Raw genomic sequence first — 23,149 nt, 5'->3', positions numbered from 1 at the left:
AAGCATTTACCTATTTTTTAACTCCAGGTATTGAGTGACAACCCAGGGCTGCTATGGAAATTTTTTAATTCTCAGTCTGACCCTTATCAAGTCTATATCCATTATGTAAGACACACACAATCAAAGAGAATGGCAAGATTGCTACACATGATGCCATGAACAGAACTTTGAAAGTAGGAAACACAACAAAATTTAGAGTTTATTAAAACACTTAAAAATACAACTACAAAAGAAAGCAAGAACATTGAAAAATGTAATTCATAAGTAATCAACTTCCTTTTTCTTATGAAAACAAAGTATTTTTCCCCTAAAACCTTTACAATTTAATAGATGTGGGCTTAGATTCTTCATAAATATAGTTTTTCCAAAAAACTTCATATTAACATTTATTGTAACTAGATAGATAGATATAAAATGACCATTCTTGTTTTCATTTGATTTTTTGATTGGTAGAGTCAAGTCTTTTGTATTTTTATTAAATATAGTACTTTTATATTTTTTATTTTTTATAAAACGTGTTTTTCCACAATCTTAGCAGAAATAGGAAATTTTGCAACAACCGGAAATATTTTTATATATTTTTATTATTTTGAATAACTTTAAAATGTGATGTATTTTCTTGCAATACAATATACACTAAAATATACTGGTATATTTCAAAGGGAATTCATGAACTTGCTAGTTCCTTTTTAGACCTTATAGGTCTATTTGCAAAGGTTAAAAAAAATGTTTTGTATTCATACAGAGCAACTATACATATTTTACACTGCACATGTGAAGAGATTAATTAGCAAGAAGGAAGAGTGGCTGCATGCTTCAAAATACACGGCTCTTTAGAGGGATCTACACAAAACCAAACATGGAGGATTATGTAACTAAATGTTATAAAACAATCTGCAATCAATACATGTTTGCAAAAATATAATTTAAGGTGTTATAACGGGTAGTAGAAGTATTATTAAACACTCATCTACACACACCAGACAAGCCAGAAGGCTTGCTTTTCCCTCAGAAATCTCGTGGTGCTTTCACAACCACAAGGGATTCTGGGTAGGCACATGCAAACAAGGTTAACAATTATCACCTTTGCCTCTATATACATATCTGAAATTATTTCACAATAGCGTTTTGTGCATAAATTGTTATTTGGAATGGTCATGTCTGTTTGGACTTCTTAGATTACATCTTGTAGAAGATTCTGCTACTTCATTATCACTGTCTTCATTAGACTCACTGTGGACATCTTCCTCAAGCACCACATCGAAGTATGACCTTGTGTTTGCTGACTGATACCTCGATCTTGCGAGTAAATGTCTTTGAGGTCCATTTTCGTTTGAATGCCAGGTTCCAGTTCTGTTAGGTTTGTTGCTACTCCTTTTCAAAGACGTCATCTTACATGGTGATTTTGCTTTAGATCCCAATATTTCACCAAATACTGAGTCAGTGTCTCCATCAACATCTGAAAGAAAGAACAAGTACATCTATCAACTAAACAGAAATGTACAAAATGTTAACACTGCTGTTGGTAAAGTGGTTTTACCATAACAGTTTTTTTAAAAAGTAACAATAACTTCATGACTATAAAATATGTAACATGAACTTCAGTTTAGCCAAATAAATTATTTTTGTTTTCCATAGCTATCAGGATACAGTATAATTCATGTATTTTCTAGAGTTTCTTAACACACTTTTAGAACTGCAGCTATCAGTTAAGGTATCAAGAATATATCACAAGCTGGGTGCATATAGCTATTGGTCCAGCTGACACTAAAGTCCGTCAGGACCTGTTAGACAAGCTCAATTACAGTTGAAAACTTCTGCTCTTGTTATAAATACTTTAATTACAGATATTAAGGTATAGTCTGAAGATATCCAGCTACTCATAATAACATGGAATTTAACATTATTTCTGATTGTGTAGGTATTTTTTTACAAGTAAACCCAGACCTAGATCTGTTTGGATGTTCCTAATTCTATTTGTTTGAGAGATTAATTATGTTTACCTGTAACCCAATGTTGCTGTGGATCTTTTGCTGCAGCTTTATAACCATCATGAGGAAGGGATAGAAAACGTACATTTTTGGTGCCAGTCTGCTGTTTATAACGAGGGGGAAAAAAACATATGATTTTAAGACCGTAATATTGTCAAGGCGTTATTATAATTATTTAATTAAAATATTGTACCTCTTGATGTAAATAGTTGACAAAATATAGATTTATATGTCAAAGACTTGACAGCTAGTGATTTAAACTGGAAGCTGCAGGATATGGAAAAGGGGTACCATTATAAACATGACTTTTAGTAACAGTACCTGTCTTCCCCATGGAAGGCTGCTCCCTTTCTTCATACTTGAATAGCGTCGGATGAAAATTTCTTGGCTTTGTCGTCGACTTTCATCCGTTGGTAAATTGTATTTAATGTACGAAGGTGTCTAAAACATACATGATGTAGCTAAATGCTATGATATAAACAACCTGGCAATATATATATATATATATATAGTTATATATTAGCATATTTTAAAATATTAGAAATTAGAAGCCTAATTCTGGTACAAAATATTTTTTTTTGCAATTATAATGTGCTCAGGCCAGGCCACCTTCTTCCACGTGCTAATGTGTATCAAGCAGTTTTCTCAGGTTGAGGTGCGTCCTTTAAGGTAACAATCAGCATCAAGGGACTACTGCAACCACCAGAAGCAGAACATAGAAATAGTTGCAGCTGTGGGACACTTCTGTCATTCCTGCTGCACTGTCAATGCCTTTCTTTAGTATTGTATTTATTCTGCACTATTCATTTACTGTTGGAAAAAAGCTTATGTTATCGAAAATATTATTTGCTTACAAAGATATAAGGAAGTAGAAAATGTCTAGTCTATGATATATGCACGAGTTCACGCCAATACACTTCCTCTATGTTATTCTATATATATATAGATGTGCAAAGGGTCAAGCCTGGGCCATTTTTAATTATGCAGTTTAATAGGCGTAACCTGCTTGAAAAGTAACCAATCGTAATGATGCAAGCTATTAGCAGTAGATAAGAGGTTATATAAACCATGTAATCCAAACATGTAATGAGACAATGCTTCGACTTTTGTGTGTTGTGTGCCTTGTCTCGATTATGCGCATGATCTAAATAAAGGAAAACTATTTCTGAGGAGAATTCGACCATTAATTCAACCAACATTTACTCTCTTCTCAGAAGAAAATTTCCCCAATGGCTTCTTCTATATGTGAACTATACTTTGAAATGTTAGTATAAGTGTGTCGGCTGGGGCATGGAGTATCAACTGGGCTAATTTGAGACAATAGATATTTTGTATACGGAATACAGAATGGTGATTTGGGGACATAGGATTCATTTCTGACCCACCAGCCCCCTCCTTTAATAGTGTGTCCATGAGAACTCTGTTTTTTTCTTAGTTTTTTAAATATTTTTCTTCCTAAGAGCAACACCAATGAAAACAAATAATAAAGGGATTTTTGTGTATTTTAGCATACGTGTAATTATAACCTGTGTCACATTTTGTCAACTGAGGTAATTCTGATAAAAACCTAACTTTTAAATAATTAATCCCAATTTCCGATTTGGGAGAAATCTGCATAAAAAATATAAATTACATTTCTTTATTCAGGACTTTACTGATCTTACCCTTTGACGGACTTGATAAAGGCTATTGGTCAATATATCCTTCATCTGGTCTACATCTTCAGGAGACAGATTCTTAGCCACTTTACCGCATGTAGCAGTTCTGTATATTTTACAAAATTAGAAATATTAGAATACCTTGACTAAATACTAGCGCAAAGAGACTGAGTATGGGCCCTGTGGCTCACTGACTATTGTGTGTGCTAAAGTTCCTGACCCCTGGAAGGAGTATGATATTTAATATAGAAACTATAGAGTGAAAGATTAAGAGTTACATCTGATCTTTTCAGGTTTTTGCAGTTGTGCCCTTATCTTTGAAATTTAAATTGGCATATCCCTGAAGTGCAAAATTACTACATGTGAAGGTAATATTTATTCGGGGAAATAAATGTGACTATGTTTATATTTATGTGATCGCTTTTAGTATCCGTTTACATAATCCTTTTGGATGAATCAGGGATCCAGGAAACAATCAATATTAATCTTATAAATCTCTTTGATTTGATTTGGATAAATCATGATATAACCAAGAATATCAAAAGTGAGAATACAGTGGTTAACGACTTATTAATTTCTCTAGATAAATGGAAGAAAAATACGAAAATTAAAAAAGGAGTACAATTTTCAGCTCCTATAGAAGTTTTAAGTAATCATATTAGAGATTTAAACATAAGTAATTGGATACAGAGTAATATAAAATACATATCAGACCTCTATAATACAGATAATTTTTTAACTTGGACTTCTATGAAAGAGAAATGGGGAATTCCAAATAAGGAATTTTTCAATTATTTAAGAATAAAAAACTTCCTTCAATTAGTCGGAATAACTCGCTCTCCACAACTTGAAATTTTTTTAAATAAACATTATAAATCACGTTTGATCCGTAAAGTCAAGACATTGAAAGAAAATTTAGAAACAGAAGTGTCTCTACCCAATAAGGAAAAGTGGGAAAATGATACAGGAGAATTATATTCATTAGAGGATTGGCTACGAGCATATAACGAAATTAAGAAAATCTCACATTGCCTTGATATGCATGAATTATACTACAAAATTGTTCACAGGTGGTATAGGACTCCTATGCTGATCTCCAAATTTAACAAAAATACTACTAAACTCTGTTGGAGATGCGAGGAAAAAGACGGTACTATGTACCATATGTGGTGGGAATGTAGAGAGGTAGCCAAAATCGTCGATATTTTATTTAAGGTTATAAAGCAACTATTAAATCTCGACATAACACCATCCCCCCAAATCTTTCTATTCCATATAGGTTTAACCAATTTACAAAAAATGCAGAAAATCCTAATACTCCAATTAGTACTAGGATGCAAAAAGGTTATAGCTAGGAATTGGAAGAAACCAGGAAAAATCTTATGGGAAGAAGTTTATACACAAATCCAATTCCAATGTCAAATGGAAGAAGGATATTATAGGAGTACAGGAAATGGAAATAAATATTTGGAGATATGGTTACCATGGATTACATGTGCACCTTCCATAGCAATTTTACGTAATTAGTTAAAACCAATTATATTTATCCTTTTATAAACATATAAACGATACCTGTATGAATGACGAAAGAATGTTCTTAATTACCTAATGTTTATTTAATTCTTGACTTTCAGTAATAGTATAATCGAAACTAGTCAATATAATAACTGAGCGTTAGAAGTATTTAAATCATCAATTTATAACGATCTACATATTAAAGGCTGTAGGCCTTTGTAAGATTTACAGTTGAAAGTTTGATTTACATAACACGCTCTTAAACTACAAAACTAACTAGAGCTGAAACAAGGAATTATATAAACATAATGTATTATGATTATGTATAATATGTATGTCTTATTTATGTTTTACCTATTTATGTATTTATGTAAAATCTGTATGTACTTAAATAAAAAAAAAAAAAAAAAAAAAAAAGAATACCTTGACTATATACTAGCGCAAAGAGACTGAGTATGGGCCCTGTGGCTCACTGACTATTGTGTGTGCTAAAGTTCCTGACCCCTGGAAGGAGTATGATATTTAATATAGAAACTATAGAGTGAAAGATTAAGAGTTACATCTGATCTTTTCAGGTTTTTGCAGTTGTGCCCTTATCTTTGAAATTTAAATTGGCATATCCCTGAAGTGCAAAATTACTACATGTGAAGGTAATATTTATTCGGGGAAATAAATGTGACTATGTTTATATTTATGTGATCACTTTTAGTATCCGTTTACATAATCCTTTTGGATGAATCAGGGATCCAGGAAACAATCATTGTTTTGCCACTGATCCTCGATAAGAAAAGCTCTTTTTAGTTTACTCGATATGTTACTGAAGCAGAAAATTAATGTTCTTTGATACTTGCATAAATCACCAAAATGACCAGGTTCATCCTACAGTGGCATTTGATGCTCACTTACCCTAAGGAAGTTGTGGAAGCGTCTCTGTTCATACCAATGTTTGTCATTTCAATAGCTTGTTTAATTTCAAGCCTTCTATGAAGAGAAACTATGCTTGACTTGGGCTGATTTTCACGGATAAGCGCCTTTCGTAAGAATTTGTTATCAATCTTTTTTAACCTGAAATTTATAGAAAGAAAATGTGATTCTAAAGTTTCTCCTTCATTCACATTTGTGGAACTGGCAGGCGTAATGTACTTCAAATGATTTTGCAGTAAAAACACTGAAACTGAAAGCGATCACCTATCACGTTTAATGTTTACTTCACAAATGATAGAGCCTGTTGTATAACAGTATCCCTTTAATTGTTAATGGGGTCTATGACTATATCTAGGGCTGAGGTCAAAGACAATGTTGACTAAGGACTACTGTATTATGCCATATAGCACCTATGCTGCATTCTCTCCATTGGCTTCCTATTAAATGGAGAATCTATTTTAAGATGAACTTGCTGACATTTAAAGTCCTAAAGAACCAGGGCCCCTGTTACCTACATCCCAACTCACCCCCTTTGATCCACACATTTTTCTCTTCTTTTAGTGCCCACAATGCGAACAAAATCAGGCTCCAATGCATTCTGCCATGCTGATCCTACATGCTGGAACTCTGCCACATTCAGTCAGGGAAGCCCATCTTTAGAGACTTTTAAAAAAAAATACTTAAAACTCTTCTTTTCTCCCAAGCGTTCCGCTAATTCACGTTTATTGTTCCACATTAATATCCAATTATGTAACTACATTAAATTAATTTATATATTTACCCCTGTAAAGCTCTTTCAGTCCCACTCAAAAACGCCTGTTGTTTTTCAGTGACACTATAAAAACTCAAATTTAAGCTGACTTACCTACACACAATTCTGGTTCAACCTTCTTAAAGAGGCTATTGAATTACATACTAAAAATATGATTTTTTTTTAGCTTCCAGTAATAATTACTACATTATATAAAATCATAAATTCAGGACAGAATTAGCACAACAAATTAAACTGTGCTTACTTTTGTCTCATCTGGTAGTGTCCCCAGTGCCCACAGATATCTGCAATTCCAGACTTCACGTGATCCATTAACTATTTTAAGGAAGGTGACAATTGTTACATAAGTGCAATAGTCCATATTGAACTAAATAAAGCCATTAGTAAATATGCAGCACATTAAAATTACTAAATATAATAAAATACAATTTACATTTTGTCCTATTTTAGACTCTTGTGCATGTTTTCTGTCAACCTGGTATTTTTTTTTAATATGAATTAATGATTTTAAAATAAAACCCAATCACAAAAATTACATTTAAATTCCAACCAATTATACCAGTTAGGCGTAGTTATATATATTACCTATTTAACATTTTACAACCTTCCAAATTATCATTATGCAGACCCTGTGGTCTTTTATACATATAAGTAACACTAGATTGGAGCTGTTAACAAAAAAAGAAATATAGCAGAATTTTTTTTTCTAAAATCCTTACCCTTGTATGAATTTCTTGATTAACTGTTTGTTCTTTAGGTGTCTTTTTGACATCTAGATATCTGACTAAAGGTCCGATGGTCATACCCTGCAATTGTGTACATTTTGTTTTAATGTAAAGTAAACTGAGAATCTAGAATGAATTGCCCTATTACACTTGAGTAAACGTCTCCATGACTAAACAATACTCCAATGATTTTATCCTAAAGCCCCATTGCTAGTTTCTTCATAGAAAAATAATTTCATATTGGAATATGTTATGACTGTACTGGCAGATACCCATATTTTTTATTGTTTTAAGCCAAGCTAATTAATATCCCACTGTGAGTCACTGTGACAACATGGTCATTGCTTTCTGATGGGTGATTGTATTATTAAATATTAGTGAATAGCAAATATGTCAATCTGGTATCTGTTACTACAAAATACCTTGTGTAACTAAGCAAATGAACAGCCCTGACCCTGGCTCATTCTGCCTTCTTCAGTCTGATAGCACCTTTCTGAAAGGTCTGTGTGCCATTGGCAGTGAGTGGCACAGACTAGGTTCAATGCTTCCTTCAGGTGGGGAAAGTACATCTAAAAACAATCAATATGTTCTTAAATAAAATAAAAAAACAAAGGAAATTGTCTGTTGCATTTATTTGTTAAAATATATGTTTAATGCTATCGTTATTAGATCATCCATGATGTATAAAGGGGTAATTCACATGTAACAAAGGTTTGCAAAGTGTCCAATTAGGAACACAATATATAAGCATCCTAACAAGTTCAGGAGACAAAAGAACAGCTTAGCTTGACAAGAACTTATTGCTAGCTTTCAATGAGTTAATTTACTGAGAATTAAGTTAAGCAAAGAAGAACTCTGAGATCACCGAAAAATGTAAATTTGCTTACAAGGTTAAGCTAAAACCTACTGCACTCAAGATGAACCAAGTTACAGCTAGGAACTGAAACGTATGAATTGGCAGCAATTAAACATAGGTAAAGAGCAGTGGCTTCTAACACAAACCTCAAAGCACATTAACAAGGCAATATTTAGTAATTTTTCTTACCTTAATGAATACTGTAAAGTATATAACTACTATGGTAGAAGTAATAAACATTTTCTTTCTCGGAAAAAGGATAATGGGGAGCAAAAATACAAGCGAGAAACTGCTGGCACCCCGTAAACCACTGTAGGCAATGATAAACTGGTCTTTGAGAGTGAAAGGGAATGTGCGGAAATGGTTTCCTATGGAAAATAGGAGAAAAACACCTGAAAAACAGAAAACATTGACAAATACATAAAATCAGTTGTCAAAATGAACATACATGATATAAAAACTACAAATAAAGTATGATTTTAAAAAATGTTATAGAATACAAGAAATTATAAAATATTAGGTCATGTAGGAATAAATAAAGAAGATCCTTAGAGTATCTCAATCCTGAAAAGCTTGTATCTCACAAGCAAAGCATGGTTCCATATACCTGACTGTAGAGTACATGCTTAAGCCAATTACCCATTGTGGCTTTGCTTAGAGATTTCGAAACTGATTCCCTACACTGGTCTAAACCTCCCTCGTTAGTAGAAACTATAGATCTATAGTTAGTAGATCTATCAGATCTATTGTACATATGGGGGTAAGCATGTGCAGATGTGCATGTCTTTTATGATGCACCGCATTAAGAACAGTAACTTTTTTAATACATGTGATCATAGGTAAAATGTACTATAGATCAGCATCTTGTTAGACGAGGACGAGGATTTGCTATCCTACTGATTTCCAGTAGATTTGGCTAGCATTTGGCTAGGCTAATATACAGCTTACAGAAAATAGTATATTATGGAAAAACCACAACAGTTTACAAACAAAAACACCGCACTACCTATAATAACATATTTTTAACAACATATTTGTAATCTGATATTAGTACTATAAAAATTGATGGGAGTTTCGCTTTACTAATAGAAACATAGAATTTGACGGCAGATAAGAACCGTTCTGCCCATCTAATTAATAATAGAAACAGTATTTGATGGCAGATAAGAACCATTCAGCCCATCTAGTCTGCCTGTTTTTAACCCCTTAATGACAAAGCCCGTACATGTACGGGCTCAAAATGCATTGTTTTCAATGGGTTTAGGGACCGCCCATTGTCCTTAAGGGGTTAAAAAAACTGAAACCTTATTTGTCCCTTGGTCTTGTTTTATAACCAGGATAAGCCTCATGCCTATCCCATCCATGTTTAAATTCCTGTATGAACCTCAGTAGTATATGGGCCATCTTACTCAGTGCACGCCATATCAGACAGAAGAGTAACGTGAAGATCACAAACGCCCAGTTCCACTCGTGATTTTTCCCCACAGTAGTGACGCCCATGAAGATAAAAATTAGGGTCTCACTGACACTGCTTAGCATTTTCATAAAATATTTAATTGTCACATTTGAATTCTTGGAGACATTTTCTTCAACGTATTTTTTCATGGTCATTGCACACGCTGTCATGCTGTTGGAGATAAAGATTTAAATGTAAGTTATACCAAATAAATCTATGCAAAGGGTGTAGAACATATGTCCAAAATGACATGCATATTGATTTTAAGCAGTTTCTGTTTAGTGAGGCTAGGCAGCCAGGTGTAATAGTGTTTACTCTTCAGTGCTGAATTACCCTATTAGTAATGGCTTTATGAAATATTGCCAAGCATTAAAACCACTTAAGTGGATACTAATGTTCAAACATAGTGTCCTATTGCGGAAGGAAGACCCTTGCCTTGATAAAAAGGCAATCCTTAAAACAGTTAAAGAACAACCTTTTCGATTCCTTATTAGTTTTGGCAATTTCTTTGGGAAGCAGTAGAGATGAAATAAGGTTTCAGCTTGGATTTAAACTAGGGTATCTGAATTGATGTGCTAGTTCAGGGAAAGTCTCCCAGAATTCACCATGAGTTGACTTTAGTTGGTCTAAAGAAAAAAGAGCAACTTTAGTGCAATTACCAGTCAGCTGTATTTAGTAAATTAGCAAAAGGTGAAAGACATCATTTTCATAAGGTATGATTTTAAGAAGATTATTTTTTAAGGAGCTGGAGGAGGCTACTCAAAATAAAGATAAATGTGGAAACAATTTTTTGGAACCAGGTCTATGTTAGGACATGTTTTAAGAACATTTACACTTGAACACTTTTTCTTTTTTTTAGGCAAACTGCCCAATTTACCTGAGATCAATGAGCAATATTACACAATAAAGCTAAAACTGCCTCATAAATATAGTAGTCAGATTAGTCCAAGACCAAGTATTTTGTATGGTTGACATATTCAATGATATTATATTATCAAACATTCAAAAAGTGATCTCAGATGAGAATGTGACCTTTGCTAAGCTCAAACAGGATCCCATACATATAAACTATAAGCAATACTCACACATCCCATACTCATATTGTAAGCCTCTCTCAGTACATGGTGTGTTCTATGCTTTCTACAAGCATGCAGCTACTGTCCCCCTTGCCCTACTCTGAAAAAAAACCTATCACTATGAGACCCGCCAACAAAAAGGAAGCTATTTACTGAATTCTTCCACATTTGAAGATAAACAATGTATAATAAAGTAATAAACAAAATTAAAGTGTTTATCACACCTTGGTGCACCTGGTATCTTGTGTCAATTTTGTGCATTTGTAGGAACCTCAGATGAGGGTCCCCAACGAAGCAAATTAAAATGAACGGCAACATCTCTTAAGTTTCGATAAATTTTGTTTTGGTGCTCTTTGACAAGGTATAAGGAAAGAGTGTAGGAGGGTACATATAAATGATTGATAGGTAGAAATAACAAAACAAATCAGAAGGGTGGTCTCATTGATGATTATGGTTGTGATATTCAGGCCTTCAGCATTTACAAGGGGGGGGTGCAGTTATAGGCTGATGGAAGCGCAGTGAGTTTTATTTCTTGAAATACTTAATTAAGTAAGCTGCACACTTACGCTACCAGCAAAACCTTTTCTTTTTGAACAGCGCAAATAATACATAAAAAATAATTTATAGCAAATTAGGCAGGGAATTTTCTTTTCCAATTTTTACCAGTGACTACCATCGATTTGGAAATGTCTGTTAAAAGGAGCGATTCCAGTTTTCATGGGCTGGGCAGAGGCGTCAGCAGGCATGTACAAAAAAGTATTCGGATGAGCCCCTGGTATACCAGTCCCAAGTAGGGCGACGTCTTCTTGCTCGAAGTCAGAATTGCAACCAGCCGCAATGAAGCAGCAGCAGCTGTATTAGTGAACATCCTGGCTGTAGTAGCGCTAAAATAGTCACCACCTACCAGCGTGAAGTCTCGACCCTGAACCCACAGAGGCATCATGTTCTGGTGCCTTGGTGGGTTCAAAAGGCAAAGACTGTTTTTAAGCTATTTTATGGTGAAGCGCGGAATAAAACAACTCGCAGAACCATCACAAATGCCACTGGTCCCGCCACCATTGCATATTTTCCTAAAATGGGGGGATTCAGTTTTGTGGCTGAATGCGTCTGTCTGGCTGTGCTTACACTGCCTATGTGCTTCAATGTACTTTCTTACTCTCAGAGATCAAATATTGTTCTTTATTCTAATATGAGGTGAGGAGATTCAGTCTTGTGGTTGGATGTGTCTTTCTGTCCGTGCCTGCACTGTGCCCTGCCTCTGCAGCTCAGTGTCATTCCTTACTTTGGGAATCAATTCTTCATTTTTTTCTAATATAGGGGGAAATTTAGTCCTGTACAATCCTGAACAATCTGGATGTGTCTGTCCTGCAGTGCAAAACCAAGTCTGGCTCTCTTCCTAAATCTTGAGCTCTTGATGCTGTAAGGGAAAGGTGAGTCCAGAAGGTGTCAGGGACCTCCCACACGGAAACATCCTCCCAACCAAATTCTATTTCCAAATCAAGAAAGGCCTCTGAATATGTCTGAACCGAACGGTTGGGAAATTTAATTTTTGGTCCGAAAACGACCACAAAATCGAGTTTGCTTGCAATTCTCATTACAGTACTTACTCAATTAAGCTACCACACCAGCTATTCTATGTCCAGCATGCTGAATCTAGAGTTAACATGGTACTGACAACAACTACTAAACCCCCATTATTTACAAATTGACAAAAAAATAAACAATTTTACTCTACTTACGCCAAAATGCCAGAAAGATAAAATGCTTCCGCAGATAGGTAAGACAAGTAGCTGAACATGAAAACAAGAAGAGGCTCAACAGAAGAAATGTTCTTTGTGAATCGAGTTATGAATGCTGATAGAAATCCAAAAATGATTCCAAAGAATACTCCACCAATGCCAACCATAAAGAAACGACCTATGCCGGCTAGAATGTCTACAGGCTCTATGGTTTCAAAGGTGTGCATCTTCGTAAAGGAAATAAAAATATTATACAAGACCTGTAGGAAAGAAGTAAACAGGAACAATTAATATTTACAAATTCTGTAATAGTTTGATCGGCTTGGTAAAAAGGCAGACATTTTGTGTTAGTATTTTTTTTATAAACACATGAGATGTTCACACAATACTACTATATGGTATTTGACAGAATCACTTATAATCAACGCTAGTCAAAATGTATACATATTGTGAGGTTTCCTGACCAACTGAGTCTGATAATAAAACATTTTATTTATAAAACATTTCAGACTTTTGCAAATCAATGGTTTTTTTTAAAAAAAAGAGATACGCTGTGCATTTATACCCTCTGATAACACACAATTTAGGTATAAATCAATAAAAAAAACATTCTTTATATTTCTGAAAGAAAGTTTTCATATATTGCTGGCAATATAGCTAAAAATAGCTAAAAAACCAATGTGGTCCCTCTATTCTAGGTCTTGAGAGGCAAGTTGGGCTATTGTGGTGTCTGGTTCCTCAATGAGCCAGCGGGAGAGACTAAAGATCTCCCTTGGAACCAGTCCATTTACACTATAGAGGTCTCCTACGAGTGCTGTGTGTGCCTTTAAACAGAGCAGCAGGATATGAAATCACAGCACGACACTCAGAAAGGAGTATACTCAGCAGAAAGTGGGAGTTATTTTTTTACAGGTAGGTCTTGGAATGCTGCCCTGAGTCAGCCCTAGTGCAGTGTCCCACATAAGTATACCTCTGTGATCAGTGATGTGCAAAAAACATGCACAACTACAGTATATTTTCATGATTTCAAGTTCACCCGTTTTATCGTTTGCTGACTGCTTTGTTAATACATAAAAATAGATCTGTTATCTGACCAATTGGAAAGCCATTTTTCAGTAGATCTGTACATAACAGATGTTTTCTCCATGGATCAATAACCATACATATTGTATTTTCAAGAACACAAATAGAACATACTCTACTACGAAAAGCACTGGCTCCTCAAATAATAATATATTAATGTGGCAGGAAATACACAGTCCTAATCTAAACACGTGCTTGCTACTAATTTAAAAGCTAACTTATTGTACACATAATATAGCCTTTTTGTCAACATTATTCCTATATGTTGGCAAGGATTTAAAGGCAGTTATGGCGTAAAGCACAATTACCGTAAGTATCAGAATACATGGATTGCAGGTCCAATACATGATTTTTAATGTATTATTTATTGCTTTTACACACACCCCACAAAAATCCTATAGGCTTTTACACTTCACTCCTACTTACCCTCCAATGCACAAACATAAAACATCCTATGAACACCCCCCCCATTAATCCACTTGGAATCAGGCATATCTACATTCCTTTGTTAGCTTAAGTACATATGTTTTCTCCAAGTCATGGGTATCCACAACTGTCCTTGGCTTCAAAGAGGCAATCCAACAATTAACCTTGTGTATCACTTAGCAAAATATTATGTATCAACGTCTAAGCCTGTTGAGAATTTTTATTCATGTATTAGTCTAGAAGAATTTCCTATTTCCTATTTTTAGCAGAATACTCTAACCAGACTGGGCACCCTTGAGAATATGAGCTGCCTCAGTCGTAATGAACTTGAAATGTTTTCCTATGAATATTGACTTTGCTAATTAATGTTAGAAGAATGGTTAGTGAGAGAAAAATAAAAGTTGTATTTATGAGGAAAGAAATCTCAAGATAAAAATGCACAAGTAATACCGGTAAGTGAAATTTGTGGGCCTTAAGTGATTTTGCGGTTGGTGGTGTCTTTCAATCTAGAACACTGATGTGACCTTACTAATAGAACTGTGTTGATATGATGATATTGATATTTCATATAGTGTGGTCTGGTTGCAACTGAACTGCTATAATACCTAATGATTCACCAATAATAGCAACTAGATTTCTGTACAACACAAGACAACTAAAAATTAGAGGGGACATTGCCCGTGAGGCTAATCACATATCTCCGGCACTGTAGAGTCTCCTAAAACATTCCTGTAGTGTAGTGAGGCTGCCACTTGGCTTCTGATCTGACTAGCAGCCATGCCCCTACCTGTATCAGAAGTCTTGTTGAGCTGTACAAGCGCGACTTTGGTTTAAGGGGAAAGCCACATGCTCACAGTAAAACACAATGTAGTGAGTTACTTACCACAGTTATTCCATCATTTAACAAGGATTCTCCAAATATCATCATATATAACTGTTCGTTGACGGAGATTTCTTCAAAGACGGCAAGGACTGCCACAGGATCCACAGCTGATATCAGACTGCCATAGAGCAGGTTTTGTAGAAGGCTTACATCATTCAAGCCAAAGGCCTTAATCTGACAGATTCCATATAGTGAAAGGCCAATGCCAAAGGCATTAATGAGAGTCCCCATTACCGACCACCAGATAATTGTTCCAATATTTTCAAAAAAAGGTCGAGTGGGTAGAAAGTATCCACCCTCAAGCACGATTGGAGGCAAGAGATAAAGAAAATAAATGTCCGACTTCATAGCAGGAGGGGCCTTGTGGTCTGTACCAAAAATGATTCCCCCAAGCAATACACCTATAGCTATCAGAATGCAGCTCTCAGGCATTATCGCTGGCAGCTTGTGGTACAAGTGGAATCCTGCAATAAATAGGTGAGATTTGTGTCATGACAGATAATTCTCCTGTAAACAATCTCTGCCACTCACCCAGTAATCATTTAGTGGGATCATAAAGCAAAAATCCAAAATCAAGCAATAATCTCAACATTCTGAACCAATGGTGGTTTGTGTTAAACACTCAAGGAATTCTTGAATTTACTTAGTGGAAACCAAAACTTGCTAAGAACAAACATTATCATTATTCTTTGACTCTGTAGTTGGTAACAGAGCCGGCCTTAAGTGTTCTGGCGCCCTGTGCGGACTACTCCTGTGGCGCCCCCCATCCCAAAAAAGGAAAGGAAAAAAATCTTCTCACTATCTACCACCTCTGCACCTTCTCACTGCCTTCCCCCCCTCTGCCCCATCTCACTGCCCCCTCTTTGCCCCATCTCACTGCCTCCCCCCCTGCCCCTTCTGACAGCTGAGCACCGGAATATGACATCATATTCCGGCGCTCAGCATGAAACGCCGGCACCGCGACGGAGTCACGGAGAGTGAGGGGCGCCGAGAGGTTGCTGAAAACTTCACAAGCAACCGCTCGGCGCCCCTGCCCGGGACTTAAATTAAAGCATCGTTTTTTTTGTTGTTTTAACTTTATTTAATATCCTCCATTGTAACATACAGTAAGCATCTCTTTCCCTTTAAGGGAAGAGGACTCTGGACAGGAACAGGAAGTGTGGGATTAGCTTGCTGGGAGCTGGGACATGGAAGGAGGAATATGGTGGTGTTAAGAAACAAAATAAAGAAAGTTGCTGTTAAAAGTCATCTCTGAGTGTCTGCAGTTTTTGAGAATATTACAATTGGCGACGAGGAGAAGAATTGGTGACCTGCTGCACACAGACACTATTCTGCTGCACACTGGTGAGCACAGCTAAGATGGCAGATTCCCTGCACATGTTCCCAAAGTTTGATACAACTGATGTTAATAACCTGGCTCATAACTGGAAGAAATGGCTTACTAGATTTGACAACTTTCTGGATGCTATGGACATAAAAGATGATAAAAGAAAAAGAGCTTTATTACTACACTATGCTGGCACGGAGGTATATGACATATTCAGCACACTATCTGCTGCAGATACTGATACATACTGTGGCTGCTCCAAAGCCTTAACAGATTATTTCAACCCTAGACAGAACATCAGATATGAGAGATACAAATTTAGGATTACTAAGCAACTTCCAGAAGAATCCATGGACACATATGTCACACGCTTAAAAGACCTGGCCCAAGGATGTGCTTTTGCTGATGTTGATGATGAAATTATCACACAAGTTATTGTATCTTGCACATCATCTACTATACGCCGCAAAGCATTACAGCAAGACTATACTCTGCCTGACCTTCTTAAAATGGCTCGTGCCATAGAAATTGCAGATTATCAAGCAGCTTCAATAGAAAAGGAACCTGATTCACATGTGCATCAGATGCGACATAAAATTACACCTGACATCCGCACAAAACAGAATAAAACATGTTACAGATGTGGGAAGAACTTTCCTCATATAAATAAATGTCCAGCTTTAGGCCAAACATGCAGTAAATGTGGGAAGGAGAACCATTTTGCTGCTGTCTGCAAATCAACAAATACCAAGACTTCGTTCAGCTCAGCACACAAAGCTAATGTGCAAATGTTGCATGAAGAGGCAGAGGAGATTTCCACCACGACGGGTGACTATGTTTTCATTACTTCCACTGGTAAATCTGCACAGTCTCCTAGTGTTACACTCACTTTATTCAGCACTGACATTGCATTTACTGTTGACACTGGAGCATCAGTGAATATCTTAGACAGTGACACATATGAACTATTGAAATTGAAGCCTGTTCTGGAAAGTGTTCACACTAAAATCTTCCCATACGGTTCACAAACCCCACTACCTACCATGGGAAAATTTGATGCTGACATTAGTTACAAGGATAAAAGTCAGAGGACAAATTTTTACATCTTACAAGGATCTGGAGGCTGTCTTCTTAGTTACCATACCGCCATGACCCTGGGTCTCATCCAGATCGTTCATACGATAGTTGATCCCGATGACAAGGATGTACAACATATGCTAAATGAATTTTCTCCTTTGTTCAGTGGCCTTGGAAAATTGAAAGACTTTCAGGTACATCTTCATGTGGATGAGAACATTCGCCCAGTTGCACAAGCTCATCGGCGAATTCCATTTCATCTGAGACAAAAAGTAGAAGAAGAACTCCAAAGTTTAGAAGAGCAAGACATCATTGAATGTGTCACTGGTCCCACTCCATGGGTTTCTCCAATTGTGGTAGTTCCAAAACCAAAATTTCCTGACAAGGTGAGACTTTGTGTTGACATGCGCCTTCCAAACGTTGCCATTCAGCGGGAAAGACACATCTCTCCCACAATAAATGACATTATCCATCTGCTAAATGGCGCAACTGTATTTTCAAGACTGGACCTTAATAAGGGTTACCATCAGCTGGAATTGAGCCCGGAATCCAGATACCTGACAACATTCTCTACACATTTAGGCCTCAGAAGATATAAACGGTTAACATTTGGGGTTTGTTCTGCTGCAGAAATCTTTCAAGATGCTATAAGGAATGTAATTCATCATATTCCCAATGTTTTCAACTACAGTGATGACATTCTAGTATTTGGTAGAACCCAGGTTGAACACAATTGTGCATTACGTGCTGTTTTTGAGTGTTTATCATCTCAGGGTCTTACCTTGAATAAACAGAAATGTGAATTTAACAAAACTTCCTTGGAGTTCTATGGTCACATCTTCTCGGCAGCTGGAATGCAGCCTGATCCAAATAAGGTACAGGCAATCAAAATGGCCTCAGTTCCTCAGAATGTCAGTGAAGTTCGTTCCTTTCTTGGCATGTCCAGCTACTGTGCTAGATACATTGAAAACTTTTCCACACTTAGTGCACCATTACGAGAACTCACCAAACAGAGCTGTGAATTCAAATGGTCTCAAGAATGCCAAGTCTCTTTTGATGCTATTAAAAGTGAACTCTGTTCGACAACAACAATGGCTTATTTTGATCCAGATTTACGCACTGAATTGATTGTGGATGCAAGTCCAGTGGGACTGGGAGCTATCCTAGTGCAATATAAAGCTAACAAGTCTGATCCATTCATTATTTCCTATGCCAGTAAAAGCTTAACTAGCACAGAAAAAAAATATTCTCAGCCTGAAAAAGAAAGCTTAGCAGTTGTCTGGGGATGTGAGCATTTTCATCTGTTTCTCTATGGAGCTCCTTTCACCATTGTAACAGACCACCAGGCTTTACTTACCATTTTTGGAAATCCACGAGCCAAAATGCCTGCAAGGATTGAACGGTGGGGTCTGCGACTACAAGGCTATAATTACAAAATTGTTCATAGACCTGGAAAATACAGCAATCCAGCTGACTACATTTCAAGACATCCCACAGAAGTGAATCAACCTACTCATTGGTCTACTGAAGACTATATCAACTTTGTCACAACTCATGCAATACCAAAGGCACTTTCAGCTGCTCAGTTTGTGGCGGCGACTACAAATGATAAGACACTGTGTGCCTTAATCCACATCTTACAGAACGGAAAATGGCATGAAATTCAAAGAACAAAATTTCCAGATCCTGAAATAAATCTCAAGGAACTGAAATCATTCTCCAATGTAAGGGCAGAGCTGTCAGTCACAGAGGAGCGTCTCATTCTCCGAGGCACCAAGCTGGTTGTTCCTAAGGCTTTACGCCACTTAGTGATACAAATTGCTCATGAAGGCCATCTGGGAATTGTGGGTACAAAAAAACTTCTCCGGGAAAAAGTATGGTTTCCAAGCATGGATCAATTGGTTGAAAACACTATAAAACATTGCTCCACATGTCAGCTAGTTACCCATTCCTCAAAGTCGGAACCTTTACAAATGTCTCCTCTACCTAAAACTGTCTGGGAGGAAATTGCAGTTGATATCTATGGGCCGCTGCCTAATGGTCAATACATTTTGGTGACTATTGATGAATATTCAAGATTTCCTGCAATTGCATTCATCACGTCAACCTCAGCTTCTAGTATCATACCGGAGTTAGACAATATTTTCTCATCATTTGGCATTCCAAGAGTAGTCAAAACGGATAATGGGCCTCCATTTAATAGCCATACGTTTGTACAATTTTCAGAATATCTTGGATTCACTCACAGAAAGATAACACCCTGCTGGCCACAAGCAAATGGAATCGTAGAAAGATTTATGCGCACGTTAGGGAAGAGAATTAAAGCAGCTCATTTGGAGCATATACCATTGAAGCAGGCACTGTACAGATTCCTGCGCAACTACAGAAATGTACCACATTCAACAACTAATGCTGCTCCTGCACAACTACTTTTTAACAGAACCCCTCGCATTCGTATTCCTGATGTGGCTACACATACACTACCAGATAAATCTACTGTAAGATCAACAGATATGCATAACAAGGAGAAAATGAAACGGTATGCAGACAAGAGACGTCATGCCCAGCCATCTTCTCTTCACAGGGGTGATAAAGTTGTTGTACGTCAAAGGCCGCATAATAAGACGACTCCAGTGTATGACCCAGCAGAATACTATGTAACTGCCAGAAAAGGAAGCATGGTTACAGCGGAGCGAGATGGACACTCCATAACTAGAAATGCTTCACACTTCAAAACTATACCTACAGCAAATGTTGTTGAACCACATCAGACCGGCGAAGCTGTTACTGCACACAGTAATGCTCCAAAGGACATAAATAGTTCATTGGAAAACGATGGTCTCAGCCATACAAGACGCTATCCTGTGAGGGAAAGAAGAGCCCCATCAAGATTAATTGAGGAGGCATAGTAATGATAATTTAAATCCTATTTGGGGATTATTAACCTTCCAATAATCGTAATGTTGTAATGTTTATGTTTCAAAAGTTTTTTTTGTTTTTTGTTTTTTTAAAAAAAGGGGGTGATGTAACATACAGTAAGCATCTCTTTCCCTTTAAGGGAAGAGGACTCTGGACAGGAAGTGTGGGATTAGCTTGCTGGGAGCTGGGACATGGAAGGAGGAATATGGTGGTGTTAAGAAACAAAATAAAGAAAGTTGCTGTTAAAAGTCATCTCTGAGTGTCTGCAGTTTTTGAGAATATTACATCCATGTTGAATAAAGTTAAAAAAAACTTTATTTAACATGGAGGATTTAAATAAAGTAAAAAAAAAAACAAACAAAAAAACCCGATGTTTTAATTTACGTCCCAGGCAGGTGCCCCTATTGCCATGGTGTCCTGTGCGGCCACACAGGTCGCACACCCATAAGGCCGGCCCTGGTTGGTAACAACTCAATGTTGACCAAATACAGGATAGTATTATAAGATTACTTTCAATATCTATTTGCTTTTGGCATATGTTTTTCTTTTACTTACAGACTGTGTAGATAGGCCAGGATGCATTAGAAGGAGAAAAAAACCATGGAAAGAGAATATAATAATCCTAATATAATAATATAAGGATTGGGCAGAGAGTAATACAGACAAATGTGAATGCTTACAAGAGAAGAAGAGGCATTAGAGTAACTAATAAATACTGCACCCTGTTGCTAAACAGCACCCTTACATGTCAATATATAGATGCCCCCAAACAGTTTGTCTTTTTCCTCTAAAAGCTTGTCAGTGCTATATTTGCCCCAAAAATCTTTTAAGTCCCCCCAAACAGCTTGTCTGTGCCTTTTTGTCCCCAAACAGCTTGTCAGTTCCCCCAAACAGCTTGTAGGCGCCGTCTTTGTTCTCAAGCATTTTTTCAGTGCCCCAATCAAATTGTCTTTGCTATATTTGCCACCAAACACGTTGTCAGCGCCCCCAAACAGCCTGCCTGTGCCATCTTTGCTCCCACCAAACATTTACACACCCATGTACACATACACATTTATGCTCACATACTAATAGTTCACTCTGGAAACTATTTTAATTTTTACTAGGTACCACCATCTCAAGTGATCACACAGAGCTTCTGATCTTCTTTTCGTGTTGCTGAGTGCCTCGATATCAAGGCTTTTCAGCAACACAGGCTGACCTAGGGAGGCGATTGTTCACCCACCAAAAACACATACACTCAAAAATAGGAAAGGATGATTTCATAGAGATCCATAGGAGAATCTCCAAAATTAAGAAACAGCCACAAATGTGATCTCCCAATCGACACACATGTAGTATAGTTTCACTTGCCCAACCAGGTACAGATCATATACATATAAACTGAAAGCTTAAAGGGCATTTTATACAAGATATATCTCTCCTGTTTAGAAGATTTGCTTTGTCCTGATTAGTCAGTCCTGCTTATTATGATTACATTGCAGCATTTTATATAATCCATGTAACTGGAGAAAATAAATCATATTTGAAATGAAACTTGTATTTTAATTAGTAAAATTTGAACCGACCAGAACAGTCATTTTTCCATATCTATATTATCAGATCTGCATACATTATTTTTCTCTCTCATTTCTCTTTAGCTCTCCCCTGCTCACTATCACCTACCCATTTTCTCCCCATCTCTTACCTTTCTCACTCTGCTTTTTTCTTCTTTAAGTCCGGTGGTCGGAGTACAAGGTCGGTTTCTTCTGATTCAGACCTCTGCCTCATTGCAGATGTCATACCCTGGCACTCATCATTAATCGTCAGAACACAGTGTTAGGGAGAGCTTAAACAGAGGTCTGAAGGAACAGACCACAAGCTCACTTTATTTTGGAAGGTTACGGGGAGATCCGTAATCTCCCTAACCAGCCCTGAACCTGGTAGTTGAAATTGCTGATTTCCTGGAAGTACCGGGACAAGCGTCTAAGTTCCGGGACTGTCCCAGGACAACAGGACAGTTGGTAACTATACATCTGTATAATTTTGTCTACCTTGATACATTATGTTATTATGGTGTAAGCCAGGATGCAGGTCCTACTAAGGACTAGGGACAAGATCTATGGAGGTGGGGGGATGGGATACTGCCGCATTTGGGCCACAAGGGTCCCAAAGGTACACAACTGCTACTACTGCTTTTTCTGCACCTGGCTTTCACCATCTACATTTCCTAAAATAATGAAACAATGTTTAAATTGTATTGTAGTATGATTTTGAAGTTGCTTTTAAAAGCTTAACAAGAAGTTCTGATTTAAACTGAATCTACTGTAAAGTGAAAATTACAGCCACTTAAGAATCTGCAGCATCATAGATGAGTGTAATTATTATGACACGCATGTGATTCTCTACTAGAAGCACCGAATATGTAATACAACACTCATTACGTACCAATTTTCGCATAGGATGCCAGTATAATCCACAGCGTGATTTCATATGGAATTTGCACCAAATCATAATCCACAGTGAACGCATGAATTCTTGCATTTTTCTCACCACTGTTGGTTTCTGGAGACTCTGTGGGCATCTGTGTGAGACCATTAGTACTTGTAATAGTCATTAGCAGTAGTGGAAGACTGAGAATACTCATATTTAATATATCATCAGTTCGCTCAGCCAGAAGCTCTTCCACGGAAAATGTATATGTTTTTTCTCGTCGTCATGCCTGTGTCCAACTACTCATCCA

The 23,149-nt window shown here is 36.7% G+C and overlaps 1 protein-coding gene across 1 annotated transcript; it reads right to left on the bottom strand.

Moving 5' to 3' along the window:
• Positions 1-1,142: 1,142 nt before the first annotated feature.
• On the bottom strand, positions 1,143-22,977 carry SLC9A4 (solute carrier family 9 member A4). The gene is made up of 12 exons (XM_053455989.1): positions 22,855-22,977; positions 15,105-15,568; positions 12,713-12,972; positions 9,851-10,068; positions 8,631-8,833; positions 7,580-7,666; positions 7,105-7,175; positions 6,071-6,229; positions 3,656-3,755; positions 2,313-2,432; positions 2,004-2,091; positions 1,143-1,459 (listed from the first exon to the last, which is right to left on the bottom strand). The coding sequence occupies exons 2-12, from the start codon at positions 15,534-15,536 to the stop codon at positions 1,143-1,145; spliced, it is 2,055 nt and encodes a 684-aa protein (XP_053311964.1). The 5' UTR covers positions 15,537-15,568; positions 22,855-22,977.
• Between the last annotated feature and the right edge of the window lie 172 nt (positions 22,978-23,149).

This window comes from Spea bombifrons, chromosome 2 (genome assembly GCF_027358695.1).
Source record: "Spea bombifrons isolate aSpeBom1 chromosome 2, aSpeBom1.2.pri, whole genome shotgun sequence".
NCBI lineage: Eukaryota > Metazoa > Chordata > Amphibia > Anura > Pelobatidae > Spea > Spea bombifrons.
The sequence above is the reverse complement of the archived record's forward strand: the minus strand, read 5'-3'. Positions and strand labels throughout refer to the sequence as shown.

What these genes read in the sequence shown, in the direction of transcription:
- SLC9A4 (XM_053455989.1), bottom strand. Translation starts at nt 15,536, where the DNA reads ATGCCTGAGAGCTGCATTCTGATAGCTATAGGTGTATTGCTTGGGGGA. An exon ending in TAAATGATGGAATAACTGTG is followed by an intron (nt 12,973 to 15,104) that starts GTAAGTAACTCA and finishes TCTTTCCTACAG; the next exon opens with GTCTTGTATAATATTTTTAT. An exon ending in ACTTTACAGTATTCATTAAG is followed by an intron (nt 7,667 to 8,630) that starts GTAAGAAAAATT and finishes ACACAATTGCAG; the next exon opens with GGTATGACCATCGGACCTTT.